Source organism: Pezoporus occidentalis, unplaced genomic scaffold, assembly GCF_034315485.1.
Source record: "Pezoporus occidentalis ecotype Australia unplaced genomic scaffold, CSIRO_AGI_Poc_V1 ctg165, whole genome shotgun sequence".
In the NCBI taxonomy this organism is placed as follows: Eukaryota; Metazoa; Chordata; class Aves; order Psittaciformes; family Psittacidae; genus Pezoporus; species Pezoporus occidentalis.
Window position 1 is genome coordinate 817,149 of NW_026913477.1, and position 20,396 is coordinate 837,544.

A 20,396-nucleotide genomic window follows, 5' to 3' on the forward strand; every position below is an offset into this window, starting at 1 on the left:
AAAAACACCCAAACCCTAACACCGATTCTAAACTACTGAGCCTTGAGCCTTTAATTGTTTTTATTATAAGTAATACTGAGAGAACAGCAGCTTCTCTCATGTACAGAAAGAACTAGCAGACTACCGTCATAAAATCATAAAGGCACACCTAACAGGGCTAAGGAAAAGGACCCTTTGCCCCCTGAAATTATAACACAAGGTGATACAGTACAAAAGACTGATCACTAGGGTTAGTTCAAAAAGATTTAGGTGCAAGAAGTTTTAAAAAGACTGCACTGCTTTTTGGAGGATGTCTAAGTTACAAATTTGCACTGAATCTTTATTTGAACTGAGCCTACATACAGGGGGTATGTAAGTGCAACTGTTGTTCCAAAACAGCATCTTAAACTTATGAGTAGATCTGCTCTGGGATACTGGGTCAATCCATGACACATTGATAGGCACAGCTAGTTTTTCTAATATTGTTAGCTTTCTTGTTCTGTTTCAGCCACATTACTCCAGACAACAGAGATCTAGCTAGCAAATCCTACAGGAAAGCCACGGAGTCAATAAAAAAATGGAGTTCATTTCAGATATGAGATAAATTCCTCCACTAAGTCAGGTGTGATATTCTGCAGGTAGCCCAGAACAGCTCATCCCATACCACCACAGAGTGCCAGATCTGCTGCTGTGCTGCAGCAAACACAAGACAAGTGAAAATGGTACACTGTGATCGGGTAATATGCCACGTTTCCCTTACCAGACAGATAGGATATAAGACACTGAGAAATCATGCACCCTCTACCTCAGGGGCTGCATTAAGATTTCCAGTGAAAACATTTTAAGAGAGATTTGGGCAATATGATCACTTAAAATAAGTCATTTTTGTCTGAGTGGAGCAGTGATGACAGATGATCCCTCTCAGACAAACCTGTCTGGAAGTTCTTCATCACAGACATCTGTGATGAATTCAGCTTGCATTTTAGCTCTGCAGCTCATTTTTATTTTAAATCAACATGGCACACACATGTATCGAACTTCACAAGTGTACTGCTGTGAGTCTTTCAATTTCCAGGTGACTAACTGGTCCATCACTCACTCCCTTAACACTTCATACAGTTAATGCAGGCAGCATACCCAAACACACCGCTATTCTCATCAACAGCTGCTGCCAACCAGCAAAAGAAAACACAACCCTTCAGTGGATTTATAAACTAGCCATTAAGTTCATCTGGTCTCCACGCTAACACAGCAGGTGAGAGTACAGACTGACTTCTGCCTGTCCACAAGGTCTCTATCAGCTGAAGCACTGACTTGTGAGTGGGTATCAGGGCAGCTACCAGCAGGGAGTGAAATCACACGATAACAGCTATATATCACTTGCTGCTATTATCCTTAAGTAACACCATCAATTTAAACATCATAAAATTTTTATAGTGGAGTTTCCATCAAGGAATGTAAGAGATTGGTAAATATTGCTTCATTCTTCACTTCCCTTGGCAGCTGGGCAGCTTCTCTCAAAAAGAGAAGCACTGACAAAGTGAAAAGTAATGCAGTGATTTGTCCCAGATGATGCAGTCAGCCTAGAACACAGCTCCTTTCATCCCAAGAGCATCATTTTAACAGGGCAAGACTATTCTCTCTGCAGCCACTGTGCTCCTGTGCACCCAAATGCCCTGCAATAAACTATGGACTCTCCCACTACTATTGCAGGGCTGAAATATTTGCCTCAAGAAAGCTGCCAGCCTCTACCCAAGGTTAAGATACAAACATCCTTCTTGTTGACCTTGCAACAGCTCTCCAGTGATTTGACGCTACAAGCCAGGCCACCAACTCAGCCCAGTTACAATACTCTTGACTTGAAATGACAAACAGGCCCTGGAAAAAAAGGATGTGAAGATACACAAATATTTTCCCAGGTAAAAGCTCTCAGATGAAATGGCCTTTTCTCTCCCAGCAGCTGCCTATGGTGATTTTTGCATCATCACCAAAAAGCAATCTGAGCAGGAAAGGCACAGCGAGGCTTTGACTTAAATATGCTAACTGCACCTATTAATAGGACCTGTAGTGACAGGACAAGGGGTGATGATTTTAAACTAAAAGAAGGTAGATAAAGACTAGAGATAAGGAAGAGATTTTTTACAATGAGGGTGGTGAAACACTGGAAAAGATTGCTCAAAAAGGTAGTAGACTATCGAGGGGTTGCAACAGCACAGTCATTTAGGCTTTCTGTGACACATTTAAGAGTAATGCCACGGAATCAGTAGGCATCAAGTATTTAAAGATAACAGTTATCTAATCCTGATCTGCAGTGTCTTAAGTATAATTCCACATAGAACTTATCAGCACATGGTGGCACTAAGAAACCTCTGAGCTGATTTGCACAGGCCTCAGTCATTTGTGCCAGGAGAGAAGGGAATCAGGTTTCAGACGTGCTGTTCTGCACCCACGCTTTCTCCTGCCCATCCGGGGCAGCAGTACCATACCTGTACTAACACGGCTCTCTGCGGCGCAGGGGTGCAAGGGCTAGAGCTGCTGCCGGAGCCCATCCTGGTGTGTGGCATGGCTTCGTGCCCCAGCACTGCTGACCACTGGAGGGAAGGCTGGATGCTGTCACTTAGCTTTCTTCGGTCCTCGGCCTGAGAAGGAGAAAAGTAGCAGCATGTTGTACACTGAGCCTCAGGCGTCGCAGCCTGGATGTTCTCCATCAGCAGCACAGTGCACATCATCTCTGATGGACCTCCCCCACTGGGGAGAGATCAGCCCTGGCACAATATGAACCATGACTGCATCTCCATCTGCAACCCTTCCTTTTCCATCAAGTTTCCAAACTGCAGCAAGGCAAAGGACCCCAAGCTGCCATCTGCTGTGTTCTAGGCCATCCTCCTGGCTGCAGGTTGGAATTTTAGCTGGGAGGAATCATCTGTCTGTACTTACTTATCTTTGACAACACACAGCCTGTTTTGCCATGCATTTATTACCCCTTCCACAACATTGACATTACTGCATGTTCTTTTCTACTTTAAATACTTTTAACACTGCCTTTTGGTATGTTACTTAGACTGTGGAAAAGACTGAACAACAGGACCTAGAAGGAATAAAGTTTCTTTAGTTCCTGAGGGCATGGCTCATTACAAAAATCTTTATCCTATGGTTTTGACTCCACTAATCTTTTCACTTTCAACATGACTCATTCTCTAGTGTATATCTTTAGCATATCCTCTGATTCAGCAGCCAAGAAACAGCTCTACATGCTACACAGTAAAGATTAATGCCATTCCCCTCCCCGTTATCTGTATTTGGGTGGGCATTCTGAATGGTATCTCACTATATCTGGATGTTTGTGCCGGTGACAGGTAGGTAAGCATATTCTTAACGCAGCCTAGGAAACTGCTGAGGAAATGGAAAACTATTCCACTCAGCCTCAAGGATCTCAATTGGGGAAGAAAAAAAAAAAAATCATTAAAAACCAAAATAATAATTAAAAAAAAAAAAAACAGAAAAAAACCCTTATTAAAACAAGCAACCACAGCCAAATACCATGAAACTCCAGCCCCAGTGAACTTGATTGGTATAATACTCTTGAGGCCAGAGTTTCATTACTTGCAACTTATAATAATGAAAGGCAAATTTTACCTTAAGCCAGAAAGAAAATGTAAAAGCTAGCTATGATAATTCACCTACCACCTCTGTGCCCAAAGGGTGCTTGAATGCAATATATTATGGTCCAGATACAAACTCATGCAGCTGACAATTTGGGCTCCTAGAACTGATGCCAGCCCCTGTCCAGGCACTGAGCTAAGTGCAGTGTCAAGCCCAAGCTAGGAGTCCTTGACTCTCCCCTCATTAGCTCTGGTACTGGTGGGACCAGATACAGCACAGGGTGAGCTCACACCTGCACACAGCAGGAGAAAGCTCCCGACTGCCTGCGACAGGGTGAGTGCAATGGCAAAGACACAGAGCACTCAAGAAATGGTCTGCGGCCCCAAACATTAAATTTGAGGCTTTGGAGGGATCTATTTTTGTTTGTTTTTTAATGCCTCAGTGCAACAATAATTCTGGAGAGTTTTTGTGTATCAACAATTGGTCCTGCAAACACCACTGAGCCCTAAAAAAAAAATACACAAACAAACTCACTCTTGAGCAGGCTACCTCTATTCCTGTGTAGATGTCTCCCAACAGAGAATCTAACATCTCTTTGGCTAAGAAACTTGGGAAAAGTCAGTATCAACAAGAACAAATTCATTGTTAAAAACAGACAACTCTTTAAAGCATTTTTACATCATTATGAACAATTATTACTGCTGACATAATTATGAAGTTTCAAACTTCAACCAGAAAATGCAACCCTGTACCACTAATTGTGATTTCAGTGGTAAGACCTCTGACTTTCAAGAAGTTCTGAGATTAAATACATAATATTGTAAAATAATTTGCCCTTAAAACTAGATTATATTGTGGTAGTCATCATGACAAAAGCCTCATGCTGTGAACCTAAAAGGCAGGCGGCACCTTATCTGCAACTAGCGATATTTAATTTCACCACCAAATTAAAAGTTAACAGTGACTGCACACTAAATTCCACAATATACTTCATTCTGCTACAAAGGGGTCACTTACAGAATACACACCAAAAACAGAATTACGCAATTCTTTTGACTTTTAACTACAATGAAGCAGAAAAGAAAGTTACATTGACTCAACTAAGTTACATTTTCTCTCCACCCACTGAGAAGCGTAGCAAAGGCAAAGCATTTCTATTGACTTTGATATTGTGCATTTAGCAAAAGCAGCTTTCTTCTCTGTCCACACCCAATTTAGTCCTCAGATGGAGTAAGACCCAGTCCTCTGCCATCAAACAAATACTGATTTCAAGAGGAGCTCCTTCAAATTTCAGTAACAAAATGTTCATCACAGCCTGACATTGGGCCACAGTGATATGTGCTCCGGAAGCATGACACCATTCTGTGCCTGGGTCAATTCTGTGAACCTTAAATCTTTTGCCTTTACCGACATCAGGAAAAGACACCCATTAAACCTCAGTTGCTATTACCTTAATTCATTTCTCTTTGGAAGACAAGGGAATTACACCTGGTTGACCAGAAGATTCACCAATCAAACCCTTCTCTGAATTCAAGCAAACGTTAAGTGCAACCTTTCCTTTCTCTTACCCTCTTACATTAATGGATACCAGAAGCTTTATGCTAGCTTCTGGTATATAGTACAACAGAGGTCAAGCTCCAGATTTGGGTTTAAAGATCAATCTGTTCTCTGCTTCATCATTACCAAAGCATCATAAACTCCAAAGCATCTGAATGCCATATTGACCAAGCTGCTACCTCTTTGCTTGCGCTGCTTGATGGAGGATGCACTGCTGAATTTGAGCTCTCGGAAGGCTCCTTCTTCTGCTTGTAGTCATGCTGGAGAGACAGCAGCTGTGTCTGATCTTTGGGAAGAGTTCGATGCACCTTCCTGTTGTGCTGCACATCTTCAACCTTCTGAAAGCAAAGAGTGATGAACCTCAGTGAGAGCAATGGCTTGGAGGACAACCAAGTTGATTGCTGGAAATACTGGCTTTTCAAAGAACAAAGCAAACACAATTGCAGCAGAGCTAACAGAAGAGCTACAACCCTGAACAAAAGGAAGCATAAAGTGACCACAATTGCTCTGTATTTGGCTTCAGAGACAGCACATCAGAAAAAAAAAAACATATTTTTTCTTTTTACTTTTCCTAAAGGAGGATCTGAATCAAAACTCCATACTTCTGCCTGATTACAGATCACTTTGCTGCTGAAACAGTAGAATAATATTGTGGCCAAGGTGCCAGACCAATGACTTCAGCATTAAAATTAACCTCTGCTCCATTTTCATTTGTGAAAAATAAACAGTCCTGGTTACAAAAGGAACAGAAACTGGAGATCTAAGCTTAGGTTGAGCTGATGCTGGAAGCCTTCAGGGTAAATATATTTTAAATCAGACTGAAAGGAACACACACCATTTCAGCACAGCAAAACTGCAGGGTCAGAAGTGGGAGAGGCAGTGTCATTGCTGTAGATAAGGATGACTCAGTAACCAGTTAACCTGAAAGAAGGTTGAATTTGAGAAAAAAAGGCAGTAAAAGGCCCTCTCTGGTCTGTGACTCAGAGGATGGGAACACCCTCAGAGAACCAAAAAACCCATTGGTACAGGAAAAGGAAGCTATGAATCTCTGTTGCTAAACACTTTTCATACCTGCTTCTTTTCTAATTTCCTCTGTCCATCTAATATGTCTTCTTTACACCTCTCTTCTTTCCTCTGAATAGCCTTAGCCTCTGGCCACCTCTGCTCACACTCCTGCTGCCTTCGTAGCTCCTGCTCTCGCCTCTGATGCTGGAATAGAGCCAGGGAACAACACTGTTTATTTTACTTTACTTTCATACCCACCAATTAGTCATGCCAGTGTTCATCAATCACAAGGCTAATTTCCTGCTATGCAGTCATTGATATGGGATACCCGATACACTGTGTAGCAGAAGCAGCCAGCCACAAGCTCCACCACACTGACTGTCAAACTTGAAGTGAAACCTTTTCCCATTTTGGCCTTCCAGGGCAGATACGCCATTCATTTAGGCAGGCATGCAAGATCTCTGTGATGGCTGGCAGCTTATCTAAGGACAAATGTCTTCCCACCATTTTGAGAAAGAAGGGCTTTTCCAGAGTCCCCCTGTTTTGCTGCAGCAGCACTATGCTTCATAAATGCCAGCTCAAGTGTTTGCACAATGCTTGAATTTTGTCAGATACTGATAAGAAGGGACAGGTTGGTGATTTAGTAATGCCTCCAACACCAGAGTGTGTCGGACGGTTTAAAAGGCAGCAACTGTCTTGCAACATCTTGGACAGAAGTGGGGCCAAGACTCTGGATCAGACAAACTTCGGACTGGGCAATACATATGAAAAAGAAATTGGGATCTCTCATCCCATCTGCCTGAGCTTCCACCACCAAACTCAAGCAAAGTGCCTTTCCCCATATGCTCCCAAAGCTCAGGGCAGATTGGCACCAGGAAAAGGACAGAGACTGTTCAAAATCATTGCGTTCAAAAGTGACACAGTTCTCCCAAGGCAAAAGACTACAACCCAGGTTGTGCTGACAGTTTAACACAGCCTTCTTGCCTTTCAAAGCTACTCTCTACAGACACATTTGTTGTGATGAGACATGAAACAACCATACAAGTCAGTCCCTACATCCTCCAGCCTCCTCCTCTGCTCTTTCTGCTGCTCGATCCGTTTCTGCCGCTCTGTCAGCAGCTGCTTCTTGTATTTCTCCTGGTCCTTCAGCTGCTGCTGCTGGTGATGAGGATCAGAACGGTTTTTGTTCTCCTGCTGCAGCCTCAGAAATTCACGGCGGAGAGTTGACTCCCCTGGGAGGTTAACGATGGAGCTGAAACAAAGGGGAGGTTTCTACGTGACTAAACAGAACATTAAAGAGAGAACACAAGGTGCATTGGGAATTGCTTGATGTCCTGTGTTAGCAAATTAAGATGTTCCAATATATCTCCAGCATGTTGACTATGCATCTGCATTTACTGTGCTAAAGAATAGCCTGACGCTGATTACTGAGTCCTTCATTTGAGAGTTTCCTCCCTATTGCAGAGGAACTTAGAAGGAGCATATTACAGACATCTTATACTCAGCAGTTATATTTGATAGGTACAAAACAATTCAAGCTAACAGAGGTTAGCTTGTTAGTTCATGTAACAAGAGGTAAGGGATACAGAATAAGTTAAGGAAGCCATTCTGGCTGAGGAGGGTTGCTTTTAATGAGAACAGCTTGGGCAGTCAAATTTTCTATTCCAGTAATAAAATTAACCTTGGTTCTCCTTCATCTTCATTCATCTCATCATCTTCCTCCTCACTTCCACTGTAATCATAGTCCGTTTCTTCTAAAAAAAGAGCAGAATAAACAAACCCCAGTGGAGGATACTATTAGGTAAGATATGATCTTGGTTTCTGAGCACTCAACCTGCACTTCGTGTAGCTCAGCAGGAATTCAAGAAGAAAACAAAGGTTGCCCTGGGAGGCTGAAGGAAGGCAACGTATCCACATACATAATTCAAAATCTAGTTCAGATCATATTTTAGGACAGCTCCTTTACACACTCCTACCTTTTCCCTTGAATGATTGGCTTGGTTTTGCAAAACTAACCTATTTCCGTCATCTGAAATAAATTAGGCTAAACCCACAGAGAAATCCAACTCCCACAACAACACCAGCGGAAGGGTTCTTCTGAAAGAAATTTAGATAGGACATAAAAGACTTGAATTGCCCTGCTGTGCTATTGTATACCTCTTGTATGGCTAAGCTGATGCCTTCAGTAAATCCACGTTTCCTTTTGTATTAAAGTGAATGATTAAAAAAACAGAAACAGGGATAATAAATTAATGCCAGTTTTAGCACAGCAGTTCAGAAGTCACTTTCTAACCGTACAGTGATTGCCCAGTTTGCCCTCACAGTCACTGATCTTCACAGCCCTGCCATTATAAAATATACAGAAGAAGAAGAGGGGAAAGAGGGTAGGGTAATTTAGTTGTCAACAGGCTATGGTGCTCTCTCCACCTTGCACAGCCCTTAGTCTGCTGCGCACATATATTTACACAAGTATTATCCCTACTCCAACACTGTTTCTTCAGGTTTTACTCTGAAGAGCAAGGCAGCATTGGGAACAAACTCAGATTCTCTTTTTCTCCAGCCACCCTGTGATGCAGATCATTTATTATGCTCATTCGTGTTTTTCTGAAGCTTGGAGACCTTCTTGAAGTTTCTTCCGCACACTCCATTGCAAAAATGCTTAAAGAGCACTTCGATCCCCAAAGAACTCACAAGTTAAAAGTATATGGAGATGCAACAGCTGAATTAAATGGATCAGGGACAGACAGACGAGTTAACAGACTAAGAAACGCTTACTGAGTATTACTCAGATACTCAAGAAAGTAAGGACCTAGACTTCACTCAGACTCATCAATCACATTAGTGTTAGGGTTGCTCTCTGTGAAGTCAGAGTCAGACTCCAAAGATTTCAGCACTTAAACAGCATTAAGGACCCAGACTTTGTCAGTGATCTTCAAAATGGCTGCACCACTATCAAGGACTGTTTTCCAGGTTCTAGTATTTCAGTTGTATCTGCCTTGTACTCTGCTGCCAAAATTGGAAGAGGATCTACTCTCTACAGTGCCTTTTCTTTTTGCCATTACCCTTTTCTCCTTTCTTCTTCCTGGTCCTGTCCAGGTGGTCTTTCAGCATGATGCGCACTTGCCGTTCATTCTGCATGTCTCGGATGAAAGAATGCTTTAGCAAGGTCTCCGTGGATGGACGATGCAAATAATTCTTTACAAGGCAGCTTTCAACAAAGTTTAGGAATTTCTTCGACCTGAGAAGGAAAACAATAATCCTTTTCAACTAGGGTGCCAAGCACTACCCTGAGTGATGGAAAGCACTAACTTTGCAAGGTTTCCTTTTACACTGGAACTGTGAGAGACAGTTTGCCACCACAATGCCCCCTGAGACCACCACAGTGCTGAAGGTGAGTGACAGGGAGCTCCATCCTGACCACCTGCTCAGTGGAGTTACCCTGGATTTACATCTGGATCAACAAAACCACAAACTGGCCAGCATGACTCTTTCAAAACCACCCTTACCCTTTTGATACGGTAAAAAATTTCTTTATGTACTTCATTTAAAAGACAAACTAATACTCTTAGGCTACAGTGACTGCCATTAGCCCCACAGCGTCCATGCAGCATTCTGACAAAGCTCTGACCCCAAGCAGCCCACCTAACCCTTGCCTACAGTGCAGTTCCAGCCACCCACACCAAACTTTAGCAACTGCAGTGACTTCTGCAGTTTAGGCCAAGCTCAAAAGAAAGGTGTTGCTTCCCAAAGGCAAACTACATCCTGCACCAGTGGCCTGACCCAGCACTAGAAACACCCTAGGAAAGACCTCACAGATCACTTCGGGATTTAACAAGATCACTGTTTCTGGACAAGAGAGCTCAGAATCCTTCTAAGCCCAACGCAGCGAACACACAGTTTTTTTTACACATCTCTTTACCATTTTCTGGATTTCAACTTTGGGGGCGGGTTCCGTGGGATGAGGAAGAGCGCTCTCATGGGGTGCATGTCACACAGGGCTGCAAAGGAAACCACAAGCTCTTGAAGGGTACATGTCCCCACCGTGTCCCTCCCACAGCCTGACCACGCTGATGCAGCCTGGTTCTCCCATCGAGAGGGGAAGAGTCCTCCACAAGCAATCCTACTTCCACCAGCACAACATCTGCTGCAGAACCTCAGCATTAAGTCAATAAAATTCACACTACAGCCAAGAAATAAAGTCTCTGAGTACACAGAAATCTTTCACAACAGCATGCTGTTACTGCCAGTTAAAAGAGATTTGAAAGAAAGGCTGCATGGCCTTGTTCCTCAAGTACAATTTTCTTCACAGTTTTTATATATAAGGCTTCAGAAGGACATAAAAAAATCCTTACCTTTCTAATACACCAAAATGTGTTTTCAAATAAATAGAAGTTGGGATTGAAACACTTTTCTATTTTATTATGTCTGGCTTATGGTTCAGATAAATGACAAGCTAAATTTTAACCAAACTCTTAGCTACATAAGAGAAAACGCATAAGAGAAAACGAAGGATGAAGAAAACCTGATGTGAATTGGCGAGTTCAAAATGCATCACTGGCACAGAACGTAATGACAAAGCACAGATTCCATCTATTCTGTGTTTCAGGAGTGTGAGCACCATTATTAGACAATTTGAAACAGATTCTGCTCATGCATTCAGATGCTGGTTTCTCTCAACCCAATGTACTTCTTTTTAGCATTACTGTTGTGGAAAGAAGTTAGAAAGAACTCTGCAGAAAGTAAATACTGTCACATCTCATCTATCCCAGGAGTTTTGTACGGAATTATGAGTGTGTGCCATCTGTTACAGAGAAATCCCAAGGGTCAGAGATCTTCCTTCATGACACAGAGCTACTGAATGACAACTAACAGGATGACATGGAGGCTAATTTCTTACAATATCCAGGTGTCTGGCAGTGATTCTCTTAACAGGAATGGGCTTACAGCACTGCAGAAATAGTAAAAGTGAGAAGATTGTGGCTGGTAAAGCCTTCACTGCCTTCTATTAACTTCTCTGCGGGCACTCATCTGCTGTCATTTCCCACATCTTGGTTCTGGTTTTGACTGTTTTCTTTGTATTTTCAATAGCATGTGATACAGCAGGGATGGGGGGGGAGAAGAAGTCTGGTTTCCATCTATAGGTCCCAAACACTTGTACTACAAAAAGCTACTAGTGAAAAAATCAAATACCGTGGCAAGAAGAATTGGCGTGCAAAGCCACAAAGGGTCTCAAAGAAAACTCCCACAGACCATGTCTTGGAACCAAGCTTCAGCTAGGCTGCAGCACAGTGTCTGAAAGTGCTCCTGAACTCCAGCTGGCTCCTGAGCACTGCTGCAAAACAAGTCTGGCAGGAGAACAGCCAAATGTGTTTTTAGAAACAGCCTATGTGCTCTCAAGCTCAGGCCAGAGTATAATCAATTTCATCTCCTGTGCTCTCCGCAGTGACCGTATCCCCCCATCATATCACATCACATCTGCTTTGTGGGCGCTGGGGCAAAGCAACTGGTCCTCTGTGGAAACAAAACTGCACAAGGTCTTTACATGCACCCTGCAGCCACCCATCTCTGCCCAACGCCTGCAAGTGGCTAACTGGAGGAGTGAGGGCTGCAGCCGGCAGGCGAGGGCAGGCTGTAAAACTATGTCAGTTTGCTGTCAGGTTGAAAATGTGGTTGTGGATTGTAGCCATTATGTGAGCAAATACAGTATTCCTCTCCAAACTGGTGAGAATCAAGTCAGTCCCAGCATAAAAAATATAACCTGAAGCCTGGCTTCTACCACTGCCATATTTTTAGGTGTGCTAACCCAAAGCTACTCTTGTCAATTTTTTCTGCTAATGTGTCAATCACTTCTGCTTAGCTGCACCTACAGGCAGTGGTCAACAAACTGATGCTAGCAATAAAAAGATTTTTGTTTCCCTAGGAAATGAAGGCAAGGGATTAACATAGACGCAAAGGGACTAAAAGAAAAGCAAAAGAGTCCAAATGAAAAAAAGTAATTGATAATTTTTACAGGTACAGCCAGAACCAGAATTTTCTACATCTGTGCATTAGCCAAGGATATCACAGAACACATTCACAAAACACAGACATCCCCTCCGTTATACCAAGTCACTTACGAGGAGCTCCTTCGGCCATTTCAATAGCTGTGATTCCCAGAGACCACAGGTCACTCTGCAGGAAAAGAAACATTGCATGTTGCAACTTGCAGCATTCAAGCTTTTATTTTTCTTTTTTATTTTCTTTAGAGTTTTTGATTTGGTTTGGGTTTTGTGTGTTTTTTACAGTTTCCCTAGATTTCTCCTAGTTCAGGTCATTTCAGTTGGAGTGACATACATTCTACACCCTCCCGTTCCCTCCTGAGCTTTTAGGAAACATGCTAGTAGCCAGAAGCTTCCCAGTTCCCATGCAACTCTGAACAGGCGATTCATCATTTAAGCAGCCAGACCTTCTGCATTCAAGAAACAAGAGCCAGACCATAACAGGCACCATTTAAATGTAAGTCTTAAATCTTTCTAACTGTTTTCATGATGCAGCGAGACTCAGCAGTGCCTCACCACCCTGCTCTGGCCAAAACCAAATTCTTGGTTTAATGCTTATTTCAGAGCAGTCACTGTGGAGTTTCTACGCTGATGAAACAGAAATTATAGTCAGGCCTTCGGGTCTGACTTTGTCTGTCTATCAAGTCTCTAATTACGTGTTTTGGGCACATGAAAGGAGAGCACATCTTGCAGCCATGTTGCACGTGTATGTTCAGCTCAGTTACTTAGAGTGGAGTTCCATTTACCAGCTTGCCTGGATGTTGAGGGCCAGGTTTTAACCATGGAAGGTAAATCGGAAACCCCACCAGTGACTGCAAAAGCTTCACAGGTTTCCACATGATTGATCATGTGCATTATTCTACTATTTTTTTGTGTCTAAATGTAGTCAAATGAGAGGCATGTGAACAAACCAACTTGCAGGGCTTCTCCAAAACCCTCTTTTACAAAGGGAGCAGCACAACCCAGGGAGGCTGTGAATGCTCCATCCCTGGGAGTGTTCAAGACCAGGTTGGATGAAGCCTTGGGTGAGATGGTTTAGGGTGAGGTGTCCCTGCCCATGGCAGGGGGGCTGGAACTAGATGATCTTAAGGTCCTTTCCAACCCTAACTATTCTATGATTCTAAGACAAACCTTCAAAGATTAGAAGCATATATACCATTACATCAATAGCAGTTCATACCCAGCCTGGCACTCTAAATACGACTTTTATCAACAGAGTCTTCTCAGTCCAGCTGCCCTGAACTGTTTTATGCAAGCTGAAAACCAGTTCACATCCTGGTTTGTGGAGGGATTCAACAACAAAACCGGTAGGAATTTAATGGCTTCATGATCTTGACTCGTTATTAAGTAGACAAATGAAAACCAGAAAAGTCTTTGCAGGCTATTACCACAGGTTCTGGAGACAATGGGAGAAACAATCAGGCTACAAAGAATTTTGGTTTGGAGTTTCAAAGCATGGGAGGTAGAAAAGTGAAAGGGAAGTTGGCAGCAACGCTCATATAAAAGTCAGTGTGTAAATATGTATTTATGCATATATATTCTTACTCATCTTATAATCCTTTTGGGGTTTTTTTGACCAGCTAGAAGTTACGGAGTGGCTTCCTGCTACTTCACTTATCATATCAGCTATAAATCTCTATACTAAAGACCGGCCCCGTGACACCTTCTCAGTCATAGCACTGCCTGTGTAAGTGCTGCCAAAAACTTCCACTGATCAGTTTTAAACTACTATCTGCAGAATCTATTCAGAACCAAACATAAATGCATGTGGATGAACTCTGATTATTACTGAAATCAAAGAATCCTCAAGAATTAGGGGTGCACATTCCTAATGCTTGTATCATCTGAAAAGTATATGTTCTGAAAAGGAAATCAACTGGGGACAGGGAATGAAGACAAGAGATTAATTTACTGAAGATTTACATGGTATGAAAAATAAAATCCAAGAACATTCTTTATTCATGACGGACATTTGCACAACACGACCTCATTCTGCCAGTGCAGCACAGAAGGTCCTAGCAAGGGAGAATCACAACCTCTGAATCACTAGAAAATGGAAGCAATAATGGGTTATTCTAATAAAGGCACAATTAGAATGAGAGGTGCAAAGTGACAACCATGACAGTACTTGAACCAAGAGAATGACCAGAGTGTCCCTCAGAAGTTGGCTGCTCAGAAGGTCATCACTAGAAAACATCCTGCATAAGTGTAGACAGACAAATGATAACACTGCTGGAAACACACCAGAGGACAAAGAACAAGTCTCTCTGAAACAGCATCAGCATGTTTTAAGATATAGGAAGAAAACCAGGGAAAGGCGCTTGATAGCTGTTTTCGGACCCCAGTAAAAGGAAGTCATGGACATACTAGAGTGGGTGCAGCAAAGGGCCACAGAGATGTTTAAGGCATTGGAGTTGGAAGGCTCTGGGCTGAGAGAGATGTAACTGTTAAGTCTGGAGAAGGGGAGGCTCAGGGGAATCTCATACATCAGTACAAATTCCTAACAGAAGGAGAGTGAAGATGACCAAGCCAAACTTCTGAGTGGTGCTCATTGAAAGGACAAGAGACTATGGGCATAAATCAACATACAAGAAATTCTGTGCTTTCTTATCTCTACCACCCCGTGAATAACCCAAAATCACTCTGGAATGGGGAACATCTTGCAGGCACATGCACATAAATGAGTGAAGTGATACTAATTAATGCCAATTAAATCAGGTTTTGCAGCTGAGTGTGAACAGCTCTATCAGAGGACAGCAGTAACTTGTCATATTAGCATTACACTAGTTCAAGTATTCCACCCAAATTTACCTCTTCCATTCTTTTCTATCCTGACCTGCAACGTCCATATGTCAGGTTTTGTTTTGTTGATTTTTTTTTCACAATTCATAAAAGTGTATTTCATGTATTTAGAAAAAAAAAAAATCACAAAAAAACCCATAATGAAACTCCACTCTTAAGAAGAGCCACCATCCACATATTTCTGTTTCTCCAGTTATATTATTGTGGTTTAAAAGGAGGGAAGTTGGAACTTTTCAGATGCAGTAGTTGAGCAGCATTTTAGGATTAAGCTGCACATTTTGCTGCTTCATGTGGAGTTGCAATACTTACTCTGTAATCATATGTAGAGTCTGGGTTCTCCTCGCAAGCAATGACCTCAGGCGCCATCCAGTACGGTGTGCCAATAAACGTGTTTCTTCTCCCAATAGTCCTGTCCAGTTGAGCACTTACACCAAAATCCACTGAGAAGCCAAACAGAAGTAAAGAAATTAATGCACAGTTGTATCCATTTGGCAAAGTATTTGCTTGGTTACTGTCATACTACTCAGAATACCAAACCTTTAGGCCACAACACATAACAAATCTGAGTTCCTCAGTACACCTTGTCCAATAGTCGAAATTTAATTGCCCCCCAAATAAAGAGCATGCTAGATTTGCCAAGCAGGTTACAGCACACATGAATTACTCTAGGAAGACATCACCGAATAATTTATGTTTAATCTAAACAACACATTGAGTAGGACTTGAGATCTTTAACTAATATTTGAAAAGTAGTATCTATGGACAAGGCAAATTTGTAGGTGTTTAGTACGGCTATTTGTGAAAGCTGGAAAAAAATATTGTATCACTTCATTTTGAGGTGTTTGGAATAACTCTGTCCCTACAATCATATGCTACTTTAGAACAAGCTGGAGGGTATACTAGTTTATTCTTAGACTCATAATGAGAATTCTGTGGTGCTCTTTGTGCTGCAAAGGGTGTTATGCTCAACAGGATTGTATAGCAAAATGGTTTTGTTCAATTTGCAGAAAGGCCCATGCAACCAATAATTACATGATTGTATTTTTCTTTGAATAAACCTCCAAGATACACTAATTGGATCCACTGGGCATAGAACCTGAATGCTATTCACAGAAGACAAAATAACAGACAAAAGAAAGGACTGAAAGGAGACAGCCCTATGGTTATCATCAAGGAGATTTTCTCACCTCACTGCAGATCATCTGCAAACCACAGCCATTTGTACTACTATAATTTAATGTGCCTGTTTAGCAAACCTGCTCCAACAGTCAGAGCTGACCTTTGGAATTATCATGCACTGTTTCCGATAGGAAGTGTGCATAATTACACTGGAGGAGAACTGGGCTGAGGACCTCTTGGGTTTCTAGCTTCTTTAACACACACAAGCTAAATCTCTCTGAAAACAACCTTTTTTCTTTTTTTTTTTCTTTATTGTTGTACTTAGTAAATCTGTTTCATCTCTACCCAGAGACAGAAAGCTCTAACTTTCCTGTCAGTCATGTGAAGAATGGTAGGACTAGTTACTATAAAAGACCAAACATGCACAAACCTCCAAGCCCCATCTTCTCAGTTTTAAGAGGGAACAGTTGAAAACTACTACATATCTTTTAGAGACTACTAGCAAAATCCTGCCTTCATTTAATACAGCAGCAAAACTCCCTTTGACTTCAGTGAAGCCAGAATTTCATCATAAGGTTAAACCATAATGAGATTTAAAGTAATCATTTTTTCTTGCTCCAGCCAAACATCCTACCCCCACTCACAGGCTCTACAGTGAATTCTTCTAATTAAAGAGAGAGGAAACATGAAGATCATCCCAAATGAGAGAATTGCTCTCCTTGAGACTACTCCTTTAAATCACTGCCACTCATTCTCTGTGATGTTTTCCCAAAACATCAAAGACATCCCCTCCTCAAAAGAGACATGTACTTGAGTTTAATCTTGTCAGAAGTTGTCCACACTGACATGTCACACAGCTGGAAAAGGAAGTGAGCAAACTCACTAACATTTTTGAAAGATTACTATTAGTAAGAGCTACTCCTCAGTGGTAGCGCTTACATATGAGCAATCTCATCTATTGTCAACTTATGAAAACCTCTAAGACCACTTCCCTTAGAGAAATGGATTAGCATAGATTATTCCCCTAACTTTTATTCTGGAAGTCTCTGCACACCTGGATATGCTGTGAAGGCCTGATGGTACTGTGACTTACTAGACAGGTTCTATGTTTGACTGCCCAAAGTAGCTGTACTCCCCACAGAGCGAGAGTGACATCCTTGCAAAGCATGTCACATTTGCAGTTCTTTCTACATGACAGACACCTTATAAATACAAGCACTAATGCTACCCTACATATTTGTTGCTCTTATGTTACTGAGGTTCTTTCTGAAACAAGATGAAAAACTTCAAATACGACAAACAGGTTTCTAGCACACATTTAACGAAACTTACCCAGTTTTACTTCTGCGTTTTCTGTGAGAAGGACGTTCTGTCCTTTAATGTCTCGATGGATGACATGGTGAGCATGAAGATGTGCCAAGCCCTAAAGGAAAAACAGACTTTCCTTATTTTATTTCCTCTCATTGACATTGTTGCCTTTTTACACTTTTGTCAGACTCTATTCATAGAGAAAGTCCTTCAGATGTTATTTGCAACATGAAGACACCAGTTTCAAGGAGAAGAGAGGACAGAAACTACAAGCCTGATTGTCTTCTTTAGCCACAGGCCTGACAGTAGTTGAGCACGTCTGAAGTCAAGTGTGAAGACAACAAGCTACCAATATTTTAAACTTCTGCTTCAGAATCAAGGGTTGCCTCTATATCATGTGTTAAAAGCAAACAAAAGAGGAAACAGCAGCTGTCTAGCCAAGTGGCTTGAATTCTGCATTCAGCAAGACTGTGTTCAATGGTAAATGGACCACAGAAAGTCCAAAATTCCTCTTTTTGAATGCAGCAAGTATTGTTTTCAGTCAGTTGAGTTGATGAGTGTAAACCAAATGTTTTTAACATCAGTTGCTTTAATACAGATATTATAGCCACAAAATGAAGAGCAACCTGACCAGAACATGAAGGTTTTTATTTCCTTTGCAGAAGCTCTCCCTACGCTTTCCAGCTGTAGTTATATTAATCTGCATTCTAATGCCAAATCCTTGTAAGATGGCCAATGCTCTCTACTGAGCATGCTTCTCAGAAGCTCTGCTCCGGAAGCAAGACTGACCCCTATTCAAGCACTACTTCAGCATGCCATTTGAATTCCAGCTCCCAGAATACACATTTATTTTACCATTATTTAGAAAAGAAATAAAACTCCATTACAAGGAAGATGGATCAGTAACTCTGTAATGGGTTTTGAATTCAGAACGACAGGTTCCAGCATCTTTTTTTTTCCAGTGTAGTTCACTAGATTACACTTGGGAATTGTTTTATCCTCTGTAGCTTCCAGGACAAAACAAAAGAGAAAGATAAAAGAAAAAAACACACGCCTGCATAGAATGAAATACAGCCCCAAGAATTGCCTTGGGGAATATTGCCCCAGCAGGGCCACCTTTAAGATTCTGGAATGCTGTTTAGTCAACATTGCTTTTAATAGTGTGGAAAAGAAGTCCCTGAGTGTGTACAGGTAAAGGAACTAGGAATAGAAAGATCTTAAAGACCTTACATAGCACAAACAGCTGAAGCAATGCACTGTAAAACCTCCTGATGTGGAGGACAGACTTATTAAAACAGAAAACTTACTTCTCTAGATGCACGGAATCTGGACTTTCAGAAGATGGCTACTTGCCACAGGAAACGGGAATTTTCTGTACTTCATGCAGAAAATGGGATTAACTACAATAATATGGGATGTCAAGCAGCCATCATGCTGGCTTTTCAGGCTCTTCTGAACTCAAGGACCACAGCCCATGAGCCCCATGGATCAAAACCTTTAAACAGTAAAGCTCACTAGTGAGCTACATTAGCAACCAAAGGCTTGGAAAGACCTTTTTGTTGCAAATGAGCGAAGCTCTGTTGGCACAACTCACCCTGAGAACCTCTCTGCAGATGTATGCAATCCAGTCTTCCTTGAAACAGTTCCCTTTTGTCTTCTTGACCAGGTCAGTGACAGAGCCCGCACCACAGTACTCCATCACCAACTGCAGAGAGACAAACCTAATACACCTTTACCAGAGCACTGACAGGGTGCCAGCAGAGAAACCATGTGCAAACACCCACCCCATCACAATCAAGGTGTGGCAAGCTACACGCGACCTTTCCAGATGCCAAGTGACATAAAATCTCATTTCCTGAATCACACACATCACTGAGTAAATAAAAAGCCTCAGCAGTGCTCCCTCCTATTGTAGGTTATGGGTACTTTTATTTTCTTCAGAAACTACACAATCAGAAGCCCATGAGCTAACAGCACTGAGCAACATGGGAATGTGTTCAACATCTGAAATGTCTCATTTTGCTGCAGAGCTTCAAAAATCTTGTGGCCAAAAAAACTTGAGGATTCATTTTTCTTCTCTGCTTTATTACCAATTCCTCTGTTCCCTTTTTATTTTCCAACTGAAGAAAGGAGAGGAAAGTAACAAGCAAAAGGAGAGGGGGGATGAGGACAAGCTCTTTTGTACTTTCATTAAAAATAAACAAATTACAGAAACGTTTAATTTGAAGAAAGAAAAAAAAACAAAACAGCTCAAGCAACAAATCAGAATGACAGCACAAGTCACAAGTATCTTTATGTCCATCCTCAAAGGAAATCATAGGGGGTGGAAGATGTCTTGGGAGCAGCAATTTTTCTCTTTCATGCTACTCTTCAGAACAATGACTTCAGAGTTTCACTGAGGCAGAGCCCCAGCCAAGCATGCTGAAGCTCATGAACAGAAATGACACTAGACACTTACCCAGAGCTGATCATCTTGGCCTGCAGGACTTTTCTTTACAAATGCGCCATAATACGTAGCAATATTCCGGTGATGGGAGTACTTTTTTAGCATGTTTATCTCCAGCTTGATTTCCTCCTCTTCATTCTGTAGCAAAAGAGAGCAGAAGGCTCTTTTAGGTAGCCAGAGATCACTGAGTTCCAGGGCTGCCCAGTTGCAGGACCACCTGTCTTTGGAGGCTTCCAACACCCAGCTGGAACCAGCTCTGAGCAACCTGGTTTGGTCCCACAGCTAACCCTGCTTTGAGCAGGAGATTGGACCAGAGACCCCCTGAGGCTCTCTCCAACCTGAGTTATCTTGCAATTATGAGACTGCAACTGAAGCACAGACCCAAACTGATGAATGAATCACCCTGATCCATAGAGTTTAACAATGAATTGCTAAGGTTTGACCTAATGAATTAAAACCATCCCCATTTGGGTATAACAACTGCACCTCAGGGGTCTTAGGACCTATTACTCCCCATTTTCGGTTTCTGTATGCAGTAA

At 41.9% G+C, this 20,396-nt stretch overlaps 1 protein-coding gene across 6 annotated transcripts in view; it reads right to left on the reverse strand.

Annotated features, from left to right (window-relative positions):
• NRK (Nik related kinase) overlaps positions 1–20,396 on the reverse strand; it is a 98,816-nt gene that overhangs the window by 40,804 nt on the left and 37,616 nt on the right. For 5 of the 6 annotated variants that reach the window (XM_062613293.1, XM_062613292.1, XM_062613294.1 and 2 more), the window contains exons 4-15: positions 19,870–19,995; positions 19,006–19,116; positions 17,436–17,526; positions 15,294–15,424; positions 12,261–12,315; positions 10,064–10,142; positions 9,207–9,382; positions 7,826–7,898; positions 7,201–7,396; positions 6,211–6,348; positions 5,319–5,477; positions 2,466–2,618 (exon numbers count right to left, since the gene is read on the reverse strand). In XM_062613293.1, the coding sequence (XP_062469277.1) occupies positions 2,466–2,618; positions 5,319–5,477; positions 6,211–6,348; positions 7,201–7,396; positions 7,826–7,898; positions 9,207–9,382; positions 10,064–10,142; positions 12,261–12,315; positions 15,294–15,424; positions 17,436–17,526; positions 19,006–19,116; positions 19,870–19,995 (1,488 nt within the window). The remainder of the gene's footprint in view (positions 1–2,465; positions 2,619–5,318; positions 5,478–6,210; positions 6,349–7,200; positions 7,397–7,825; positions 7,899–9,206; positions 9,383–10,063; positions 10,143–12,260; positions 12,316–15,293; positions 15,425–17,435; positions 17,527–19,005; positions 19,117–19,869; positions 19,996–20,396) is intronic. The other variant, XM_062613295.1, reaches the window with a different exon arrangement.